Here is a 24415-nt window from a genome sequence, read left to right as displayed (position 1 = left end):
ATCCAGGCTAAATAACCTTGTTTAATCATTCACAATCTGAAAGCTGCTTCATACCTTTGTCTGTAAATACTATTGATGTTTTAGTCCTCTAAATGACTTCCCACAATTCTATAACCCTTCTGAGAATACAGAGCAGAATTGTGTAACACAAACAGAAATCGACTACCAATCTATCCACTGACACAATGACATTCTTCTTTCAGTTTTTTATTCCTTTCCTAATAATTCCTGGCATTCTACTTGCTTTTCCCTGTGTGTTTGAACACTGAAGCAATTTCTTCAAGTTTTCCAATGTTTATCTTTGAGTTCACAGCTGATTCAGAATCCATTACTGTGTATACAAAGTCTCCCCTTCTCCCATGCACATCTCTTTTCTCATATGGAATTCCAACTGCCATTTTACTGCACAGTGACACACCCTCTGTAGCTTTTTGCAGCTTGCCATCCAAACATAAGTATTGCTTAAATTAATTGGATTCAGAGGGCAGACTTAAAACAGTATTTTCTCTAAGCTCTATCAAAACACATAGGTCCTTACACTAAGCTCCCTAAGAAAACAATTTAAGAATAGTGGAATTAATTTGTAAAACGGGCAATTTGATGCTCACTAGAGCTTGCTGCTGCCTAGAGGCACCTCTTTGCTCAGCCAATGCCCTTGAACACCAGGCCATTTCTGTGGACAGTATTACATGGTCTCAGGGCTTCCAGCAGTATTACTGGCAATAGCTTCTAATTCTTTCACACTGTTCAGTAGAAAAAAAGGCAGTATTACAAAACAATCCAGTACTACTACATATTTAAGTACAAATAATCAAATTTTGGAGGAAGAGGATGATGGCAAAATCCATCCTTCTTATAAATTCAACTCCCTCCAACACTTTTCACAACCTCATCCCTCACTCTATATGGTTTCCTAAAATTCAAACCCCATGTCCTGGGGTGACTGTATGGTCCTGTATCCCATCATCTGCTCTTCTGAAATCTGAGCCTCCATTTTGTACCCTCCAATACCACCTCATTTGTCTTCCGATCTTCAGAAATGAAAATACCATACTCAAAGGACAGAGCTTGTGATAAAGAGGACAAACAAGGCTGTTTAATACATAATTTTACACCCATCACCACAACTGTAATTACATTATACTCCCATCTCAAACTGCTAACATGTAAAGGACACCTCTTGCATATTTTCATAACTCCATATAAAAGGAATGTATAATTTCTGACATTTACAAGGACAGGAAAGCATTCAAGTACTCCATCCAGTACCAAAATAGAAAAGGTGCTTGTTTTTAGGAATACACTACAACAGATTAGTCAGGGAAGTTTCTCTCCCATTCAAATATACTACAAATATAAATTACAGTTGTAATACATCCCTTTAATGAACATAAAACAAAATGGGCTCTTTACAACAAACTAAATTGTATAAAAAGTGACTTGCTAACACACAAAAATCTGAATGACTCGAATTGTTGTTCTTACCTTTGTTTTCTTAGCTGCATATCTTCCATCACTCCTTGGATATGGTCCACATTTTCTTTGTTTTCAATGGTCACATCCTTCCCATAGGCCCATGATGCCTGGTTAGATATCTGATCAAGAAGACTTTGACCTTTCTCACGCAAGCCTTGCAAGCCTAAGTCTAATAAGAGAATGAGGAAAAAAAGGTCAGTGATCACTCAGAATTTCAGTGGGTTTTCTCCTCAATGGAGAAAAGAGAATCACACACAGATCAAGACTGGAACCTGGAAAATGACAAGGACATTACTATGTCCTTCACCACCCTGTCCAACTCTCGTTTGAGTGAGCATTTGTCTGTATTAACAAAGAACTAAGGCTTTGCTATTTTATGACCTAGCAGATAACAAGAAAAGGAATAGAAGTTGACAGCGTGTCAGCTTTTCAGCATATACATAGCTAATTAGTGTCTTTCATCCACACAGTTAGATAATTCCTAAAATATATATCCCTGCTAAGCAGTTGTAACCTAAGTGTTCTTCCACTGCTGGCACAAGTTACTACTTTATAATACATCTGATATGGCTGATACAATTTTCTACACTGAAATTTGTCAACCCTTGGGATCTGCTGTTACATCTCTTATTTGGCAGCTTTACTATCTGTTTTTCTGAAGGAAAATCTCATTTATGCATCCAACTGTTATATTCCAATCATACCTACTTCTACCATAAATTATTTTTCTTTGCAGCTCCTTCTCCCACAACTTCACGAACAAGCTGATCACTGTAGACCCCTTCCAACTGAAATAATTCCATGCGCTTGACAGTGCAACAACCTTCAATGTGCCATTTATTAACATATACATTCAAAGTTACTGCAAAACACCCAGTGCAAGTATTCTAAAAGCGAGGGGATAAAACCTTAATCATCAAGGTGTCAGTTCTGGAGACAAAAAGATCATTCAAGCATTATAATCCTAAACCACTGAAGAAGATTAATGGGGGAAAGAAGTTTGTTTACAGATGAAATGCATGGTAATGGCATATAACAAATATATATATTAGATGTAAAACATCTTTAAAAGAGAACAGTCCCAGATCACTTCCCCAGACAAAAGCCGGCCCAAAGTAACTCAGTGGAACATTACATAGTGAGGAATCAGAAGTCATAAGATCTTGTCCCCCTGCTTTTTTGGTGATTTTTTAAAAGGGATTACTCTTTCTTCTCCCTGTAATGCACTTATTAGAATGTGTATGTCTGAAATGCAGAAATATCTTGCTTACCAACACTTTTTAATTTCTCTTCCAGTAGTTTCAATGTTTGTTGAATTGATGCTCCATCTGCTGGTGCTACATCCACACACAACATTCCTAGTAAACCATCCAATTGCTGAGACAACTAAAATGTAAGAACATAAATGCTGATATTTAAAAAGAAGTTTGAGCTTCAGATGGTTGGTTCTAAAATATTCTAAATGTTTGGAAATTTGTCATTTTCAAATTTCTCTTTGCAGGTAGAGGAAATGAAAGCCAAGATAAATGACCCATCTGCCTTGTAGAAATCCAAGAGCACACATCCCTAGATGGTGGAAGAGTAGAAGCCAAGATTCTACTTGTTTTTTAAGAAAAACATAGGAAATGAACATGCCATTTTACAAAAAGAAAAGTATATCAAATTCCAGTTCAATTAATGCATATGCCTCTAAATTAAAAAGAGGGGCAAAAAAGTAACTTTTCAACTAGTAACCCTTTTATTTCAAATTCTACTGAAATGTAAGACATATTACAAAGTAAATCCCTCCTAAAACAAGGGGGAGCCAGTTTTCTCAGTGTTTCAATTACAGTAAATGCTGACTTACAGTATTTTCCAAGTGACATGATATCTCCCCTCATCTCCCTGAGTATTTTTCCAATGTAGTCAACATTTACAATACTAACGCACTAATATATTGACAGTGCCTTAAAGAAAATTAAAAAGAAACACTTACATCCTGGGCAACACTGTGGAATTCAAGTGCTGCTTGTAATAGGTTCTGCCTGAATTCCAGCTGACTGGCCTGCCTGTAACACACATCACTCAGCTGTTGCTGCAATGCTTTCAATTCCACAAGGTCCTCCTCATCCCCTGCATTTAGAAGAGCTGCTATCTGCTGATTAAGCTCAACATAAACAGCAAACCACTCCTAGAAACACAAGAATATAAAGAATTAAAAATGCCCAATATAATTTTATTGCCCTTAAATGGTATACACATCCAACTGGAGGGTAATAAATAATCAGATTGAAAGAGGAGGTTATTACAGACTGCACTATCTCACAGAGAAGGAAAAAATATTGCTGATTTCAAATCAACTCCCAATAAAGTGCTTAGTAGATGTTAATACACACATTGTAGTATAAAAAACTTAGTTCAGAAAGATGGGAGGAGTTCAATGTGTGGCTCTGAGTTCCAGCCCAAACTTCCACCAAAAGTGGAATTTCACAATTTTAAAACAAATTTCTAGTGCTTAAATGTCTGTACTGGTTTACTGAAACAAAAGATCATTTTTTGCCAAGTGACCAGCTATTATAAAAAGCTGTTCACAGGACTATCCAGCTGTTACTTTCAGTGACATGACTGAAACTAGCAATAATTTCCTTACAAATTTTGGAAAAATATTGCTGTTGACAGCAGTATTCTCTATCTGAGAATACTATCTACTGACAGCAGTAATCTCTATCTTCTTAACAAAAGAGAATCCAGGCACAGAAACTTCAAAACAATCCTTGTTACTTATTTAAGGAAAGCTTTACACTAATTAATTCAAATTTGTAGATTTGTTTTTCACATGGTTTGATCACTGAATACATACATAAGATTTAGTTATGTTGTCCTGTTGGTGTATTTGCAGAGGAAAATAGTTCAAATACTTAACAATTTGGTGAGATTTAAAAACAGCTTGATACATCCAGATCACATTCACATCTTGCATGACTGAGATGCCTGTAAAGCAAAATGTGTTTGCTCTACAGCTCTAATTTTGACCTTGAAGTGTCCTATGCATTTCTATGGAACAGCACCATCTATTGGCCTACAATATTTGATTTCATTTGTATTCTTGTCTCGCTCCTATTGGGATGTTTAGAATTTTGTAAATTATGTCTTCAGCTTTTGCATCATTTATTTACAAATCATGCAAAACGGAGTATAAATATCCATTTTCTGAATTTTTTTTCCTTTTCTCCCAGAGCTGCCTCTACCATCTGCTCAGAGAAAAAAAAAGAGTATGAAAAGAGCATGGAGGGGAATAAAGAGAAAGCAATGAGAAAGTTAAATTAGCAATCAGTCAAAAATTCAAGAGCAGAATAAATTTCTCATCAGTCCCAAAAGGGGCAACTATGATGACATAATGTGAAAACATCTTCCATTGTGACATGTGTACTGTAGATACACAGATTCAGCACAATCAGTTCACAAAACCAGCCCTTTGACATTGAACATAAAAATCCAGCTAAATGTGACATTTAAACTATAATATGAGGAGTAAAAAAAAATAGATTAATATGTTTAGGGATTTTGGGTTTTATTTCTTCTTTTTTTCAGTTTTTATTTTTAGCATTAAAGAGTTGCAGTAATTTATTTTGATCAAGCTATCAGTAAAATTAAGATACCAGCAAACCAGGTATGAAAAGTGCACTTCTCATTTTTTTCATGGGAGAACTTAGGCACAGTTGTATGTGACAGTTCAAACCCATGGAGAAAGACCTGCTCAAAAACTACAGTTCCAGTGTATTGCTCATGAATAAAACTAGCAGAAAATTAAAACCGCCCCAAAATCCAACCACCCTCTCCCCACAAAAAAAACCAAACAAAAATGCACCCTGTAGAAATTATTTTTGTCACTTCAGAGTAAATTGAAGTAAAAAAAGTATCTTCAAAACAAATCAAACATTTTTGCAAGTCTCTTCAAAATACTATAATCAACATTAAACAGGAGGTGATGAAAGAAAGCAAGCATACAAACTGTCAATTCAATTATTAGGAGAGAAAAGCCAGGAAAACAATGAAAAAGGAAGCGTACACTAAAAATCAAAGGAAAAGGCAAAGCGCATATTTCTAGCACTGTTGATAAAAAATGGTTTTAATCTCTGAACAGGCATCTAAATGTAGGGTAGGACAGTGGTCTTCCAATTACTTCTTTTGATGTAAAAGAAAATATTTTTTCTGACTGTTATTTCTGCAAACTCCTGCCAGCACCTGAGAACCAAGCTGTGTTCCATGCTGCCAGTGCTTCAGCTCACTGTAGGGCAGCCTGCAAACTTCAGTGGGATTTCAATGATTTCAAGGACTGCATTTAGCCCCAGCTAAATCACAGCTCTCTGTTACAGACATCCAAGTGAAAACAAAGAATGTTCAGTCTTGTTTTCTCTTTTCAGTTTGAAACACCAATATAACTAAAAACCACTAAAATTTATTTTTGTCGACAAAGTAGGTAGTCTAGCGTGTTTGTGGGGTTTTTTCTCCCTTTCCAATTAGGTTTTCAACTGCATGATGTTTTACCCTTCAGAAGGTACTGATTTCCACAATGCTTGAAGAGCTTGAAGCAACGACAAGGGAGAGGAGATGGGATTTACTTAACCTAACTCAGACACCTACACTGCTGCGTCCAGCAAGGAAACCATCCTCACTGAAGGTGCAGTCAGCACAACTAGAGTTGTCTAGGGTGCTGTGCTTCTCAGACTAAAGGTTTGGGGTTTTTTTTTTCCCCCCTTAAATTACATCCAAAAAATGATAACCCAGTGACTATTTTCATTGTCATTACTGCAAACAGAACCTGGGAAAAGTGGACAGAATTGCCAGTGTCTACATCAAGGAAAGTCAGAAAAGGTGAACAGCACTGTGAGCAAAACTCCCTTTGGGAACACTGAATATTCATAACCTAATTATAGATAATCATCTGATGGAAAGACAAAATTCTATTGAAGCTTAGGAAGTATTCAAAATTAGAAGCACAGGCATCAAGTTAGTGTAGTTACAAAATAACATCTCCATGATTTCATTATGACCATAAAGCATATCTAAAATCTTGATCAATTAAAGTCTTAAGTCAGTTTCAGCTACTGCTAAGTGTAGTCTAATCGAGACAAAAACATGAAGTTATTCACCTGAGAAGTGCAGGACTTGTCAGACATTTTGGCAGAGAGGAAAATGTAAACTTATCCTTTCTACTCTACATGAAAATTTAAGAACTGCTGTAACATACTAAATCCAAGAAAAATCACAGATAGAAATCTGCATTTTTCTACAATGGGAAAAAAAATGCAAATAGATATAATATGACCATATTAGTTCTATAACTGCTTGGATAATTTCCTCTGCAACTCAGAACATCATGCACTGTGCAAAATTCCTAGATACTCATAACCAAAATACATTGCTCATAACTACATGTATTTAGAACTATTTTGATACTTGAAAAGGGTATGGGAAATCTCACACTGTGCTGACTCTCAATCTCTTCATGCTTCTGTTGCAAAGCTTGTGAAGCTCTAATGGAATCTCCTATTCCCCACTGGGTTCTTAGCTGTTCTGATCCAGGTCCTTCAAGCCAATTGACAACCTATCAGAAAGATAAAGATGATAAAAACAAAGTAGCAAATGAATTATACAAAGACTAGTATAAGCAAAATTTTGTAACACAAGCAGACATTTAAAAAAGCATGTTTATGAAAAAAGCATCTTTTTAGCTCTGTAAAAATCTTGTTGTTGAATCCATTCACATTCTTCAAATTTTTAAGTAGAAACTACTTTTCATTAACCTTAGCATGTCAGCTTCATGAAAACAGGTGGCAGCTATGACAAGATTTCTCAAATAGACAATTGTCATTTCATATCTCTTGTCAATAAAAGAGCTCAAAACACAATGCTAATGGACATCTTGTGTTCAAACCAGAATTTTTTTTTAACAAAGTGATTACAATGCACAGTTGTATTCATCCTCACACCTGAGAGCTTTCTCCTGTTTTTGCTGAATAAAGTAACATTCAAGTAGAGGATACATACTTATTTTAAAATTAAACTTACACACCAACTTGCTCTATTCAAATAACAGAAACCTGTTACTGAGTTTTTGTAGCCACATCTCATGGAATTTGTCTTTGCAGGGTCACAACTTTGGACTACAGTATTGGATTTCTTTTATTATTATTTTGAAACTATTTTTTCATGTAAACATTAAAGCAAATATTAAAGCAAAGCCGAATGTCTCAAATTTTGTTTCCTTTACACAAATCTGAATTATCAGATGATATCTATGGAAAAATTCCCTGATAAATTTTTAAATATCTGGAACACAGACATTGATGCAATGAAACAAAGTGCAGAAGTCTCTTAGTACTGGAGTCCTGAAGTAAGGAAATGCAGGAATACCTCTAGATTCTGAACCTTAATAAAAAGGCATAGGAAGCCAGCTTCCTGTCTTTAATGTTAGTTTTGTTTAAACATCAATCACAAAACAGCTTCACACAGATTTTCAGGAAACATAATACAATACACAATGTAACCCCACAACCACAAAGACAAATGAAACAGGGACTAATTGGACCATTTTTGGTGCTGCTAGGCTGCCCTACAACAGCAATCAAGAACAATCATCATTACAGAAGGCTCCTCAATTCACTCCATCTCTGAGTCATTACGTACCTGCCTTCCCATTGCCTTTTTGCCCCATGCCAAAGCACTGTTTCAGAGCATATATTCATTGCTCCAAAAGCACTCTCAGTCTTCCCTGCTTTTATCATTTCTAGGACAAATTAGGACTCTACAGATGCAGCTTCTTTCTGTTTAAAGAGAAACTTCCTGTTGTGCTCAGCACCTCTGCACAGCTGTTATGGGTTAAATATGGAACTGACCTAGAAGTGAAGGGACCCAGATGTCCCCCTCTAAGGACACAGTGGCCTGGAAAACTTCCCCATGGAACTGACAGTTCTCATGCAAGTCTGAAACAGTGGACAAGGCCACTGCTTAGCAGTTGCCCTATCTGGCCAAGACCATCTCCCCATTGCAAGTTTCCAGCAACTTCTGCATTGACTCTGCAAATGCTTAGGCCAGCACATAGCTGTTCTTGTGACAGATGCCTAAACTGAGGAGGGAAGAATTACTAGGGGACATGCAGAAAAATGTGATGTAATTTTCATAAAATAAACCTTAAAATCATTAATGACAAGACCACTGCAAGAGATCACAGTTATTTTTGTGAATTAAGATTAGAAACATGGTAATTAACATCTCTGCCTAAGGAGGGACAAAGCCAGAGTTTATCCTAGCCTACAGAGTTACAATAATAAGCAGCATTTAGGAAAACTGCTTATTACAAGACGTCTGACAATCACTGCAGCCTTTACATTACAAAATTAAAGACAAAAGAGAGGGAAACAAAACCTTGGAACAGAAGCAAAAGGGGTAATTCAAAAGAGAGGGTAGGATACTGAAGGCATAATGGAGAGAATTGGTTTTGAATTAAGAGGGCTTTGAGAGAGGAGTAAGAACTAAGCATGCCACAGTAAGGACAAGCAGCAAATAGTGAAATTGAAACAGGAGCACAAAAGCAATCCAGGAGTGGTTAGCAATATAAGATGGTATACAAATAATAAAATATGAATGTAACTGTAAAGAAAGCTAGCAGAAGATTAAAAGACGCACCAAAAAAACCCCAGCAACACCAGGGAAAAACACCCACTCCAATTAAAGTACTGCAAGTACTGTTATATGGCAACTTCTGTTAATTTTGTCAAAATAAATTCCATGGCACTTTGCCTCTATTGGCTTCCTTCTGTGCATCATTAGCTTCCCTACTTTTAGCCTTTAACTCTTTCTATTAGCCAAATTTTTTGCTGTAAGCCCAAAATAAATGAAATAATTTCCCAGATTTAGTAAGTTTTTCTGAAATATCTGTATGCCATTAAGAAAGCTTTTAAACACACTTTAAAAAAAGCTGATTCATTTGGCAAAAGAGCAAAACACATTCTTCCTGTGTACTGAAGCTCAGTTCACTTGCCAGGTAACATCTCTAATGTACACACAGCAAACAAGTAACTATTCCTACTACAAATATTGCAAAATGAGGCTGAGTAATAGTAAACTATTCTACTTAAATGCATTAACAATGTCAGTTTGCCAAAGTACTATAAAAATCACATCTTATTCAACGACTAAAATGTAAACACAGGAAAGAAACTTCACCTGATTATATCCACAGCTGTGCTGATATGCTCTATATAGGATTATATTAATCTCTCATATATTTTTAATACTTCCAGCTCAATATATCAACAAATGACATCTGCTTTTTAGATTTTTTTACAGTAATCAAATTGCTATAGAAATTAAAATTATCTCCTCAGTAGATTTCTAATTTCAATGCTAGACATCACAAAATTGATTAGTTTTTATTTTTACCCATATCTACAATGCTGTAAAGTGCAAGTACTCGACATGCACTCCCCTTATGCATTAGAAATGCCAATGTTGAAAGGTTAAAAGCAATTATTTATTCAATTTTCTGCATATTCAAACTATATAGAACCTTAAAAATACACATATCTAATTTCAAGTGATAAACACAAGATGAATAAATTAATTCCATTTCCTTGATTTTCTCTACTGAGACTCTGCTGTGAAAATGTTGGAAGTGCTAATTACATGGCTGTTTCCAAAGGACCAAGCCAGTTCATCATGACCTTTAACATGCAATTGATTAGGAAGTTGATATTCATTCTTGTCAGGGTGTTCCTGAAATGCAGACAGCTTAAGCACTTCAGTTTAGGTTAAACCACCAAGTATCAGACAAATAAAGGAATAAATAATAGCTTATCTTCAGTAACAGGAACTTTAAATGCTGTGGGCAGGGGAAGCAAAGCAGAGTTGATGTTCAGTCAAAGGTGTTCCTCTCTTTGCCAGCAGGGCAGGCATTTGTACCTCCAGCAATGCAGCCATGCACTGCCACAGTGCCCAGCAAAGGGACAGCCCCAAGGCAAGAGAGCACATTTATAGCAACCTCCACGTATCAGAACAGCCTTTGCAAAGTCACTGTGGCAGCCACAATGTAAAGCACTGTATGAAACCAGCACACTGACATTTGTGAAGTGAGGGGAGGCATAAAGGTCTCTCCTCATTTTTGCAGAAATCACAGTCTGAGACTTGAGCTCAAAACCAGCTCACTGCACTCAAGGACAGCCGCAAGCTTACCTGCATTACCTTCTGCTGGATCTCCTCCAGCTGTGTGCGTTTGCTGCGCTGCCTACAAACCTCCTGGTAGCGGGTGTACTGCTCCCTGAGGGAGTCCAGGAGCTTCATCACCTGGGGCTGGGCCAGCAGCTCATCGTCCATGGGAGACCAGGAGACCCCTCCGTCGGACCCATTGAACCGACGCTGCTGCAGCTCCGACAGCAACTCATGACCTTCAGGAATACACAGAATGTCCTGGTTAATCCAGATTCAAAGAAAAAACCCACAAAAATTAGTAGTAAGACTGCCTGCTTTTAAACCATCAGCAGTGCATTTTTGCAGCTAATGATCTTTCGTACATTGGGCTCATTTAATGATACAATTTCATGCAGAGCTTTGGTCACACTTTGTGGGGCTGGATCAGTCAAAAAACAGAGGAAAAGAAATGTGGTGTATTTCAGATATATAAAAGAGATATTGTGACTAACATTCAAATTGACAACAGCATTGATTAATGTAAGGAAAATTGAAAGCACAATCCTGATTCTGAAACAACTCTGAAGTATTTTGATTTACTTCAAAATGGTGAGTAGCATCCAAAGTATTTCTCTCAAACAATTCATGTTCTTACATTGAATGAACGCTCTGGAGGCACTAAAAATCTGACTATATAATTTCTCTGTTGTCTTTCAGAATTTTTATAGCAAGTACAACTCCTTCATAGAGAGTGTAAAGCTGAATAATAACTAATTTTTCAGTATTCAGTTCTCACCTGTCTTGTCCTTTTCTTTGTGCTCTTAAGCATCCTATCAGGGTATAGATTCTCTAGAACGCAGTGACTTTCATATACACAAAAAAAGTGTATTTTGACTATTTAATCTTTTGCCTAAACTGTTTGAAGAATCTTATCGTTGTGTTAAAATTCTCAGTATGTAAACACGACACTACAAGTAAACCCAGACCATCGATTTGTTCCTCAAAAAGCTCAGAGAAACAGTTAAAACAGTGTTTGGTCACTGAAGAGATGTTAGTGTGAAAGTGAAAATGTGCCAGTTGGAGATCATTAGTCCTGCAGGTCTCAATATGGTAACAACACAGTTCACTAAAAGAAAAAACCTACTACTTGAGTAATAGTAATTCCTCAAGGAAAGTACAGAAGCAAAAGACTAAGTTCAACTGCTATTACTGAAACATTCAAAATGCCAAGGGCTTTGAAGATTGCAGCAAACAACTTTAAATTACTCAGCATATATTACTATGAAATGAAAATGTCTTAAGAATTCAAATACATTTTGCTGTACTATAGCACAAACATCTTGGATTTCATCTTTGTAACACTCCACAGATAGGCACAGATAGCTGCAGAGCAAACAGACTTAGGCTTTTACAAGTTTGTTCTACTGAGGTAATTTTGAAATTTTATTGTATTGTTTCATCAGCAAACAATCACCATTTTTCCAGGCAAAACCATCTTTTAAACTAAGTTCTTATCAAATTCTATGAACCATAGATCCATATATATGGATTTGGAGCTTGTGAAAAGAACAGTACCTGTGGTTATGGAAGACAGAAGCCTTCTATCTAAACCCTCTGTTCACAACTGTCGTTAGGAGATAAGAATTTAATTGGGGAGAGTTTAATCTCTCCTTTTCTCAGCCTTTCAGTACAGGGACTCTAACAGAGAAAGGGTGCCTCTTCAAACTCCCATGATTTAGCCACAGAATATGCTGAGCTGGAAAGGAGCCATAAGGATCATCCAGTCCCATGGAAGTTATGAAACTTCATACTACCAAAAAAAATTCATTACCAGAATTAAGAAATCACAGAATGCATTTAAACTAATGGGCTAAGGAGCCAACTGCTTACACAAAACTGAAGTGGTGTTTTGTACAAAGATCTTTACTATTAGACAAGGATACACAATTAGGCTGAAATCTAGCGACACTGCCTACAGACACTTCATGTTTCAAAACTTCAAAGACTAGAGCACAAAATTTTTGTTCCACATTTTAACTCAAACCAGTATTATCCCACATCTAGAGGAGCTGAATTTTTACACAGAGGGCACATAAAGCCACTGTGATAAATATTTCATGTGATCCACACATTACCTTTAGGAGGCTATAAGGTAAAAATTCTAAGCACTCAGACTCTGATCACCACCTAACACTATGCATTACTTATTCCACAAAAACACAAATTAAAAAACAACAATCCAGTCCAAATCAATAGACTATTATACTTTATTGCAAATAGGAAATTCACCCTAAACCCAACCTGTTAAAGCATCCCAACTCATTTAATGCTGAATGGAGAGTCCAAGAAGCCACGTATGCTTCACTTTTCTGACAGATGATCAGTCCAGAATTAGACTGATGTAAATTGTCAGAATTGTGCAGGAAAATGCTTTCTGTATTGTAACCATTTGGTGGCTACTGAGATTAATTCATTCTATAAGGCAAATATATTGACATCAGCTAGAAACAAAGCATTCCAAAAATTAAGCATAATAGTTATGGTAATATTGTAAAGACGTTAGTGAGATTATAAAAAAAGTACTTAAAAAGACATGTTTGGAGTTCTTCCATTTCTTAGCATCACTTTTTTTAACCCAAAGATTACATTAGCCAATAAGCTCCTTACATTGTGAAGAGGGCTAAGATAACAACTGTGCCTTCTATGCTTCCACTTGGGGCCTAAAATGAATTATGCACTTTACTGGCCAACGTTCTAATTTTTTGACTTACTATACCTGTCTGCAATACCGTCTCAGGATCAACTGATGGAAGGAAGTTCAAATCTATTGATCTTTGGAAAAATAAAAAAAGAACACATTATTAAAATTTGTATTACAGATTACAGTAGCACCAGAAACTTCAGCTAAGGCTGGAACTACCTAAGGGTCTTAAAAGACTAGGGCTTTTTCTCAGTGAAGTCCTCACTTTTTTAACTCATTAAATCAAAACACAAGTGGAGGTGCATGTAATCAGTTGAATGAGCACCCATCTACACACACCCTCATCTACTTTGTAGCCTACATTATAAAGGTTTAGAATTTCTTTACACATTTCAAGGTATTTAAGGTATATATTTTTTTCAGTATTTTTCTGGAATTCAAATGAAATTTTATAATCCAAAAGCATTGATTTCAAAAAGTGAATCACATACCTCTCTCTCTCTTGTTGATTTCCTTTATCACTTCCATTGTTAATTAGAGCAAGCTCATCCAGTAAAGACGTTGATTCTTTAGTGAACTTTTCAAATACCTAAGTAAGAGGAAGGTTTTGATTTAAGACATAATTTTAGGTAGCTGTACTGAAGGCATTGGTGCAAGTTTATTCAGTAGTTCCATTAGTATACTTCAGTCTCTATATAGTGTAATTATTTCCCAGCATTCAGATGGTAGGGAGAAAACAACAGAAAACAAAGTTTTGTTCACAGAACACTTAAGAGCACTATGACTCCTTAGGGAAATAGTAAATATTACACTGAATATAAGGAATACTGAAAAAAATTGAGATATCTGCAAAACCTGTAAAATCTTAGGGACATTTACCCTTCATTTAAGCCTTTAATAATGCTAGAGAATCAAGGCATGTTACACAACTACTGGCCAGCTTACTTGGAAGGATTAGAATAATTCTGTAAAGATTCCAGTTTCTACTCACTATTAAAATGGACCATATTGTAATGAATAACTAAAATAAAATAAAAATGCGTTATATTATTTAGAAGGATTATATAGAGTAAAATACTCTCATCAGTTTCATTGAACTCAGAGGTTTCTGATTTCAGACAACACCTGTACAGTGAAGACACTGTGCAGTGTTCAGACAATTCCTCTGTACCTGACTTCTGAGGGCTGGTCTTGCTTTTTAACAGAACTGAGCACGGCTGGGGGTCTTACATGACATGCACAGTAACTTTCAGGTATTTTTACTGTTATTAAATTATTAATTAGTAGCTTGCCAATGAACTTTCCTTAACTTATCTAGGACTACTTAAAATTTCAGAGGAAAGTAGGTGCAATTGCAACACACCTAGAGATCGTAGACGAAGACACACATTTTAAGAACAGATTATACAGGAAGGGAACATGCTGTGTCAATGAAGATTAAATATTGTTTTGAAAATTCTATTTAAATAATTGAAAAGCAAGTATCAATGAAGAAAAGATTAAGAATATTCTGGAGAGCTATGCACACCAACAGTTGCTTAAAAAAATTGTGCTGATTAATAATTAAAGGATGTAGCTCCTGGACATTTACTGCTTCTTGGTCTGCTGGGGAAACTGCATTGGCAGAGGTTTTGGTGTAGGACAGCTTAAAACCACAGGAACCAAGACCTAAGAGAAAGCCAGAAGCATCTGCAAGAGTCCCGGTATCTTCTCCCACAGCAGCCAATTTCCCTTTGTAGCAACTATACCATAGACTCAGGCTCTTCTAGAGTTAGTGTTACTAGAAGAGCTTCGTTAAGGAACAGGTTGTTCAATAAATTGATGACATTAGCTTTATCATCCCCTGAGTAAAGTCAGTGTTATTTACCACAAGACTATTCATGTAAGTGAACTGCACAACTGCACATGTGACCATTTCCTACACGATTTGCAGTTCCCACACAAACAAAAATTTCAGGGCTCAAGAAGGAGACATTAAAAAACCCCTGAACCCCAAAATACAGATAACTAACCAGCCTCTTATTCAACCAATCCATGTGATCATAGGTGAGAGTTCCTCCAAAATCTTCTGTTAGTTGGCATGGTTCTATATATCGCGTCAGCTTGTTAGCAGATACTAAAATAACCTGCAACAATAAAAGACGTCACTTGTAGGTAATGCTCATACTTTCCTTAAGTATCTGAGAAATGTGCCTAGAGATACTGAGCAGCTCATTCTGTGATTCAGACTTTACTGTTGAATGTTTCAATGAAAGATGGCTGTTTACAGTTAACGTGGGCCTCAACCAGACAGGTAATTCTGACATGCAGTGTATGCCTCATGCATAATCCTGTAAGTGCATCATCACCTTATCTGTTTACAGTGGGAAAAAGCAATGTGTTCCCTGGATATCTGTTATCCTGCTGGAAGCTGATCCTTTGATTAAGTCATATACCACACCATTTATTTCTAGTGAATACAGTAGCAGGCTATCATACTGCAAAGCACTCAGTATTTTTACCCCTCTCTGGCAATACTTTGAGTCCCAGAGGTGAGTTTGTGCCATAAAAGTTAAGTGCCTGCATTTACTGTGCAAATAGGTTCAGCAAAAGTTGGATCAATCATACTATTTCTATGAGCAGTCAAAAATTCAAATTTAATATGCTTAAAAGCCTGAGTCGTTCACCCAGGAGACAAATCTAGTTCACCAGCTACATCAGGACATATAGGAAAACACAGGTCCACTGCTAGGTGGAAAACTAAATTCTTGCCTTCATTTCTAGAAGCTCCTGAATGAGCCTTATTCATATAAGCCTAAACCAAAAGTTGGCAGCACAGCTTGCTTTGATGAATGACATGCTAAGCCTGGAATAACTCCTGTGGAAAAAAACCCCAAAAACAATCTCTCTATTGAAGCAGGCATACTGGCAATATATAACCAGAAACAAAAGAAAAAAAGAAAAGATTGCTATAACCCATCAAATCATCCACATACTCTTGCAGGGCACAAGAATACGTGGAAAGAGCTAACTAGAGACTTCTATTCCAGCTCCATTTCCCTGCAGATACTGAAACTACAGAATTCAGAGTAGCTCCAAACAAATGGTCTATTATTGCAGAGGAAAACCTTTCAGCAACATCCAAATACACACTATTGTCCTCTACTCTTAATGGTACATGGCTGCTGTAAATGGAATTGGCTAGTAGTTTCTTTAGGTAATGCCAGTAACCAGCCCAAACCCCAGAGGATTCTACATCCAGGAAAGAAGAAAAAAAAAAAAAAAAGCCTTTGTTCTTCCTTCTTTTGGCGCACTAAATAGTTTAGGTAATTTTTAACATTCATCTCTATGAGTTCATTAAAAAAAAGAAAACCAATTTTAGTATGGACATTCTGGTATGGGAACTAAAGCAAACAGGGCAGCTGGTTCTCCTAACTGAAATACAAGTTCTAAAAAGACCCAAGTAGCCAGACAAAATAGATGGACTGCATTGAGACCACTTATTTCAGATTTTTTTTAACTGAGATCCTTCAGGAAGGGGAGTAGGCAAGGGATAGCCCCCAACTTCCACTAGGGAGATGTTTTTTTAAAATAAAAAATTCTGAAAGAGCAAAGCCTGCACAAAAAATATTTTAGCCATATTAAAAAAAAAAAAATCTTCTGACAACAAATAAACACCCAGAAAAGAAATTTGGTCAAAACCCAAATTTTCTAGATCTTATTAGAAAAACTCTGAAAAATAAAACTGCCACCTCATTAATAAACCTCGTTGTAACTTAAAGCATTATTTCCAAACCCATTCATTCTCTCTAGGTTTCTCATTTAAAAATCACTTCTTTCTTAAACTGTTTATTGACTGTTCACTGGGCTAGCTGCTAAAATCCTCAGTGTACTTTTCACAATATAAGAAAACATTTGAATTTTTGACTAGATTGTGGCAGAAATGAAGGCTCCTAAATAGAATTTAGCTCTTGCTCTAAACCTAACATCCTCTACATGCTTTAAATTAGTAAATCAGCTACTACAGATTAATAGCCAAGAAGTACACAGACCAAAAGCCAAAGAAGAAAAAAATGTTGAAAATGCAATGTGGACAGTGAGAAGACACTTCACTTTTACAGATCTGAATTCTACTTTAAGCTCAGCAAACTTCTGCTGTCAGGTTTCCAAAATGTTTCATAATCCAAACAGAGTAATTATAATTGACTTTTTGTGAAAACAGATGTCAAAATACCACATCCTAGAAAAAGTTGTCCCTTATGAATTAGTGTTTCATTCTTGCTTTTGAATTTCACCCGTCAACATATTACCACAGGTAAAGATAAGCTAATTTACAGGTGTAAAAACAGAAATAATCCTGTTTGCTTGCAACTGAAATGATTTTTTGTTTTCCTTTTTTTCCAAGTCAAACTATGTTGATTCCAGAAAAAGGGGGAAAAATGCAGCTTTCATAATCCAAAGTAAAAGCCTTTGGACAGCAGATTATAGCTGGATATTAAAATGAAGAGCTTAAATTTCCCAAGGGAGAAACAAGTAGATCTGGACAGATGGTACAACAGGGAAAAAAAAGTATAAATTATTGAATCCTTTAATCTTTGCTTCCCTTCCCACTTGATCCACCCACTTGTGACAACAAGGACAGCTAATAAGCTCACAGGGGCAGCAGGTTTCAAACGTGTCCTGCTTGCTACTGACCAGAGTCATGGAATCATCATCTGCACTCAGCTCTTTCTGAAACCTGGAGCAGTGGTAGCAGCTCTCATCCTTGCTCTACTCTAGTCAGCAAACTTGCTCTGTACAATGCTGGCCTGCTAAAAGCCTTTCACAATCCTTGTGAAAGCCTTTAAAGGAATAACTCAGAACAGTGCTTTGGGAAAGGCAGAAGTGCTGTATTTTTTAATAAAATCAAAACAACCTTTGTAAAAGCTGTCAAGCAAAAGAAGAATGACAAAGCTAAAAACATGGACTTCAAAGTCTTGTGCCTTAAGTGCAAAATTCTATTTCTCAGCAGTGAAAATACATGTTTTTGATTCATGCAACATGTATATTTTGTAATAAAAAGCCTTAAATACTGTTTGCAGTAAGCTGACCTCTCTATGTCATTTGCGGTTTTCTGTAATTTTCATTGATCATCTACAAGGAGATAGAGGCAGAAGTCAAGATGCGAGAGGAATTCTAGATATTCAAGAGGTCATGTAAAAGTGTCCCCAAAATGTTAAATACATCCATCTGAACTTTCTCTCTTAAGGGAAGAAATGAAAAAGCTCTTTAATACAAATGTTACAGAGTCAAACCCAGGAGCTACTTGAGAACAGGAGGCTGTAAAATTTCAGTAACAAGGAGCTTTTTACTGAAGTGTGCAATATCAGAGCAGCCACACTACTGAATCTGAAAAGGAGTAGTTACTTTCCAAAAGAGAACAATACACATGTCCCTTGAGAATACAAAATTTAAACAAGTGCAATCTAAATACAATCTTCATTGCCACAGAACTGTAAAGCAAAGACTACCTCTTCCTGAGGAAACTAATCCTATTTTTTGATGCCAAATACTATTTCAATCCATTTTTTAAATTACTATTTGATTAAACGCTGAGTAGAATAGGGTATTATTTGTGTAATATGGAACACTGATCTAAATAAAGATCATTTTATTTCACATTACACCAAGAAACACTAGGTAAATATTTATCTGGCCAGTGCCATTAAAATCTGTCACACTAGAAACCCAAGAGCAGTTGGCAGAACCTCGATAAACACAAGATCAACTCCACTCCCAGGAACTGCCTCCTTCACTTGTGGCTTTACCCACTCACCCACCTTACCCTCCAGTGCTCACAATAATTAGCACTCTCATTCTTACATCCCAGAGAAGAGAAAATAGGCAAACATTCTTGCATTTTTCAACACTCTTTCTTTGGACAGAATTCAGGGTGTGACATAAATGCAGGCTTACATGCCCCAGCTCCTCACAGACAATTCCCTATTTTGCCCAAGAACCCACTGTCTCCCATATCAAAATAGCATCAGAGATGCATACAGATGAAGAGAGATGCAATTAAATAAACAATTTTGACTGGAACTCCTATATGCCTTTTTAGGAAAGCCCACAAAAGCTATAAATTCTGGTCTTAAAACACTGAACCGAAAATGGACAAAAATTAGATACTTTCTACAAAGTGTTATTCATTCCTTATTCTGTGGAGCAGTACTCTGCTCATTAGCATAATTCTTAAAAGGTAAATTACAGACTTGAGATTTTTCAGAGCAGATGCTGCAGATAAATTATCATGAGAAATTTCTGACACTCTTTGCTAGAGAGTTAGAGCTGTCAGCTGCTACAGTAGAAGTGTGAAGCATTTATAACTACTCAGACTTTGGACTTCAGGATTATAAAGATCCTTACGCTACACACTCTAAATTTTTCAACTAATTTATAGTATTTTACCACCTAATTTTTCCTTTCTCTTTTTCCATTTTTTTTTTCCATGCACTTAATTTCTATTCTCCAAATCCTCAGTGAACTTTTAAAATTTTGCTCCCTGATTTCCACAAGGATAAGAACAGCAAGCACATCCTCTTCTTTCCTGCTCCTGACAAACTGATTTTCAAAGTACTGATCCAGTATCTAAATCAGGCTCGGAGATTATTTTTCCTCTAAGTTCCTTAAATGACTGACATGTGTGAAATAACCCCACCCATCTACAGGTATTTTTGCACTGTGTACAAATTTGTACATTTCTTCTATTTTTATAGTAATTTTTTTTCTTCCAGTCACACTTGTTGTTCTCATAAGAAAAGCTCACTCTCAAATACAACACACTACATCTACTAAAAGAGTGATTTGTTTCACATTACTATGTAGAGTATATTAATAAAAAAACAAAAAGCACCACTTCCCAACTCTCTAAAACACAGCCATTTTTACACTCAAATCCTGTTCTTCAATCTTTTAAAGCATTAACAGTATTAAGTATTACAGTGTCATATGTGCAGCATTTCAGCTGAAAGACAGCTTTATAACAATTCAGACAACTCTCCTCTATGAAGCATGGCACAGGACCAGATAAAACTGCTTCAATTAACACATGAACTGATTGCTAATAAGGGAGGAATGAAGTCACAGAAGAAAGTTCTGCTGGAGGACAAATGGGAATTGTCCTGAGGCAGGTCCAAAACCAACACTAATACTAACCAGAAATAAAGATATGAACTTTTACTCAGCTGAATCAGCCCACCTCTTTGTACTTATCCACCCAGTACTGCTTGATCTCAGTTCCCACATTTACTTTCAGTGTTTTGCAACTCATCATCACCACATCTCACTCTGAAGCAGAGGATCTCTGCCTTTGAAAAGGAGGACATTGTGATTAATGGCTTCATATGGGAATATTAAGCAACGTATTAAGAACAGATCAGGTAGTAGGAAATAGGAGGTAGATGTGATGCCCCATTAGAAATTACAGTTACACAGCATTTACTTCAAATAAAATGAGATTACACCCAAGTAAATAAATAATGTCATATTTTAATTACAATTTTTAGTTCATAATTATTTCACTGGCGCAAAACCAATCCTGAATTTCCCTAGTAGTTACACAGATCTAACCTGTGATCCAAAATATGAGTTGGGTGTTGTTTGTTTTTACTGCCAGTAATGCAAAATTATGCAGCTGTAGATTTGTGCCTGAGTTGGAGCCTTCCATAGCCTTATCAGTGCTTTGCACTTGTATTGGAACAGAGGAAAGATACACTCCTGTCTGCGACACAAATATCTGGAGCCCAGAGAAGGTGGGTCGTTTTTACTGAAACAGTTTTCCTGACTGCAACCAAGTAACAGAAACCAAAAGATTTGGTTATGTAATTCCAGCGGTCTATGCCAACAATGCCAACGTGATTACTAGCACAGAACATGCTTTATAAAATTACTAAGATTACTAAATTAAAGGATTATCATTTAATGACAGCTAGCCAAACCTTAAAGTGAAACAAAAAGTCCTTTTATTATAATGTAAAATTATCCTTGCTTTGTTGATATGTTTTCTGTAAGCTTTCTGCTTATTTGTCCAAAAATGCATTCTAGCTGAGTCACGTTAAAGAAAAACCCAGGAAGAATCTTCTAGAAGGACTAACTTCCACACTAGCAACTCCATCACATATACACTAACTGCCACTATGTCACATACTTTCATATCACAACTTCAAAGATTTTCTGAACTTACTCAAGAACTTAATTTACAGGAGTGTAGCTGGGAACAGAGAGCCTAAATCACACAGTAGCATCATCTAAAGAGGGGCTTTGCCTTTATTACTGCTGCTCTCCGGACTCTGACATTTATCTTATGTTGTGAAAGATCTGTGTGAAACTGAATATTGCAAACTTAAGTCACTTTCTAACCAGCAGCTCTTAAATCATATTTTTGAGTACAGATGGTTAGTTCAGAGGCTTTTTAAATCATCATCTTGGATGTGGCTCCAAACAATATGCTAGTTTATAAAAGTGGGCACCGCCACACTCATGTTTTTGATTAAAGGCACCGTGACTGGGCTGCATGCTACATGCCTGCTGTAGTTCAAACAAGATTAGCTTAAAAAATGAGTGGAAAGTTTGATGACACAGATATTTTCTAAAAAAACAGGGAAAACTGAGGTTTCCATTAACCTCCCAGACAGAGATAACAAGGGAAGTGCTAACATTAACTTGTAGTCTCTCGTACACACTCTGCCTCACAACTCAGAACAGTGTCAGCTTGTATTTGGCAAGGAATCTATAACCTGTTCCTGATGTCAAAGAACTCACAAAATCAGAGAAGATGCATGCAACACCAACAAGGTATTTGTCAGAATGGTTACAGCCGATAGAGAGACACCATACACCATATATCTCTACAGCCTATTAGAGAAGTCATGAAAAATTTCACACTAAATCCTGTACAACTGTTTCTGACTCCAAACACCCATAATATGTATTTTCTTGCTAAGCAAAGAATTAAATGCCACACATCTTTAAGTTAAGAATACTCAATGAAGAAAATCTCATTAAAAATGAAAAAGTTAAAAAGCCACAGTGGTTTGTTAAGGTTATCCACAAAGCATCAGGAATACAGCTATTTTAAAGACACTTCAGTTGTCATCCAATTACCTCAGAATTTTAGAAACAGTATTTTTGACTGAAGTAGACAAAAGCTCAACATACCTCAAAGCCAAGTCTATCTTTCTCTTTCCAAAAGCAGAAATGTGTAACCTTCTTATCCCAAAATTCATCTGGCTTTACTACACAAACAAGTGACACCTCAGCTGGAACAACATTCTGTAAAACAAATGAAAAAATAAGGAAAACATTCAAGATTAAACCTTCATTTACCACAGAACTGATTTCCACTTAGATTTCATCATCTGTACAAGAATGTAAAAATTGCATACAGAAATTGAAGTCTGCTTCATCTACATCACATATTTGCTCCATCCTGCTTTGTAACACTGCACAATATTTCATAGCAAACAGTGTCAAAATTGAAAAGAAAATATAACCTCTTGACTCCCAGTCCTAAGGACAAACCATCTATGCTGTGTTAGTACAGAAAAAATGAACTATTGGCTAGACTTAATTTAATTTATGGTAGTTCATTAAAAAGAAGAAGAAATGTTAAAAACAGAGTTTTCCACCAATGTTATCTTCTATGTAGAAGGAAACTGTAATCAGAAAGCTAAAAAAAAATTGTATATTTGTTATTAGATTACATGTCAAGATAATATCCTATACTTCTTCAGTACATTTTACTTAGACTAAAATGAACAGGTTGAATATTGACATTTCATATAATTTAAAATACTACCAGGAAAACATTTCTCAGACTAAACCAGTAATTTCATCTATTAAGTTGATTTTATGATGTCACACTGAATGTAGATCAAGAAAAAAATACTCCAAACTCATGAGCTATAGCAATAAGTAAAAGTTAATCAGAGGAGTGATATAAAGTCACAACCCATGGGATTTCTCTTTAAATACCTAATTTTATTAATAAAAAAATTAATTCAGAAGAAGTTAAAGAAATCAGCAAGAAAAAAACCTAATTCATTCTTGCACCATTTTAACAAATCTGCAAAAACTACTTACAAGTAGACAATATTTTGAACACAAGTATTTCTGAGAACAGCAAATGATGAAGCAGACAGAAATCTCACGTGATCTGCACAAGTGATCAGTTCACATAAGAAAATCTTTATTGCTTCCTTCTCAAACTCAAGACACAGATGCACCATCCATGTTTCTGCAAGCTTTGCAGAGGCAGGATGAGTGCTGCCAGGAAGCCAGGGAAATAAGAGCCTGGGCAAAGAGCTGACCTTCCCCACTCTCTGCAGCTCCCACTGAACCTCACAACCACACAGCGGCTGGTTTACCCAAAACCCAGTCAAGATCATAATCTGAACACAAGGGATTCAAATACTATATTAACAGGCAAACCATCTTAGTCAAGAATAGGTGAAAGACACCTTGACACAGACTTCAAAACCCAGAAGCAGCAATGACCCAGCAGGACAAAAAAAAAAAAAAAATTACTGGTATTTGACACACTTCCTGAGGTTTCACCTAAGTCTGAGAGGAAAGCTACTCTGATAAAGAGGAACCATCTGTGCAGTAAGAAAGGCAGTAGTCTGAGTGTTCTTACGTGTTAGAAATGCTGTATCTCACATTTTCTTTGACCACTGAGACCAGAAAATAATCTACATTGTCCACCAGAAATAAGACTCTATTTGTAAGCCCACAATTTTGAAGAGTTAAAATATTTTTTAACTTTTTTAATTGCAAATTGTCACATTTTTTCTTCTCCTACTTTTTGAAGTCCACAGAACATAATTTGTGGTTTGAACTATGATCCACAACTAAGCCAACTATACCTTATTGCAAAGGAACCCAGGCAGTACAGCATATATTGCATCAAAACCTGCCCAGCTGCAATACCTGTGTGAACTGCAGCCCTGCACACATTCCTACTGCTGATTGGTGATGCCAGGAGCATACCTGTGCACTTTTTTAACTAAACCTCCATTTCAGAAAAAGGTCTACAATTGTGTGGTCTCAGCATAC

At 36.2% G+C, this 24415-nt stretch overlaps 1 protein-coding gene across 4 annotated transcripts in view; it reads right to left on the bottom strand.

Moving 5' to 3' along the window:
* The window catches only part of SESTD1 (SEC14 and spectrin domain containing 1), a 50268-nt gene that overhangs the window by 7125 nt on the left and 18728 nt on the right, over nt 1–24415 (bottom strand). For all 4 annotated transcript variants that reach the window (XM_054277684.1, XM_054277686.1, XM_054277687.1 and 1 more), the window contains 9 exons: nt 22520–22633; nt 15358–15471; nt 13837–13934; nt 13421–13476; nt 10690–10901; nt 6941–7063; nt 3452–3646; nt 2748–2862; nt 1486–1645 (listed from right to left, as the gene is read on the bottom strand). In XM_054277684.1, the coding sequence (XP_054133659.1) occupies nt 1486–1645; nt 2748–2862; nt 3452–3646; nt 6941–7063; nt 10690–10901; nt 13421–13476; nt 13837–13934; nt 15358–15471; nt 22520–22633 (1187 nt within the window). The remainder of the gene's footprint in view (nt 1–1485; nt 1646–2747; nt 2863–3451; nt 3647–6940; nt 7064–10689; nt 10902–13420; nt 13477–13836; nt 13935–15357; nt 15472–22519; nt 22634–24415) is intronic.

Source organism: Melozone crissalis, unplaced genomic scaffold, assembly GCF_028551555.1.
Source record: "Melozone crissalis strain CALT ecotype California unplaced genomic scaffold, PUWL_Pcris_2 ptg000023l_1, whole genome shotgun sequence".
Taxonomy (NCBI): Eukaryota; Metazoa; Chordata; class Aves; order Passeriformes; family Passerellidae; genus Melozone; species Melozone crissalis.
This window is presented reverse-complemented; position numbering and strand designations above follow the sequence as displayed.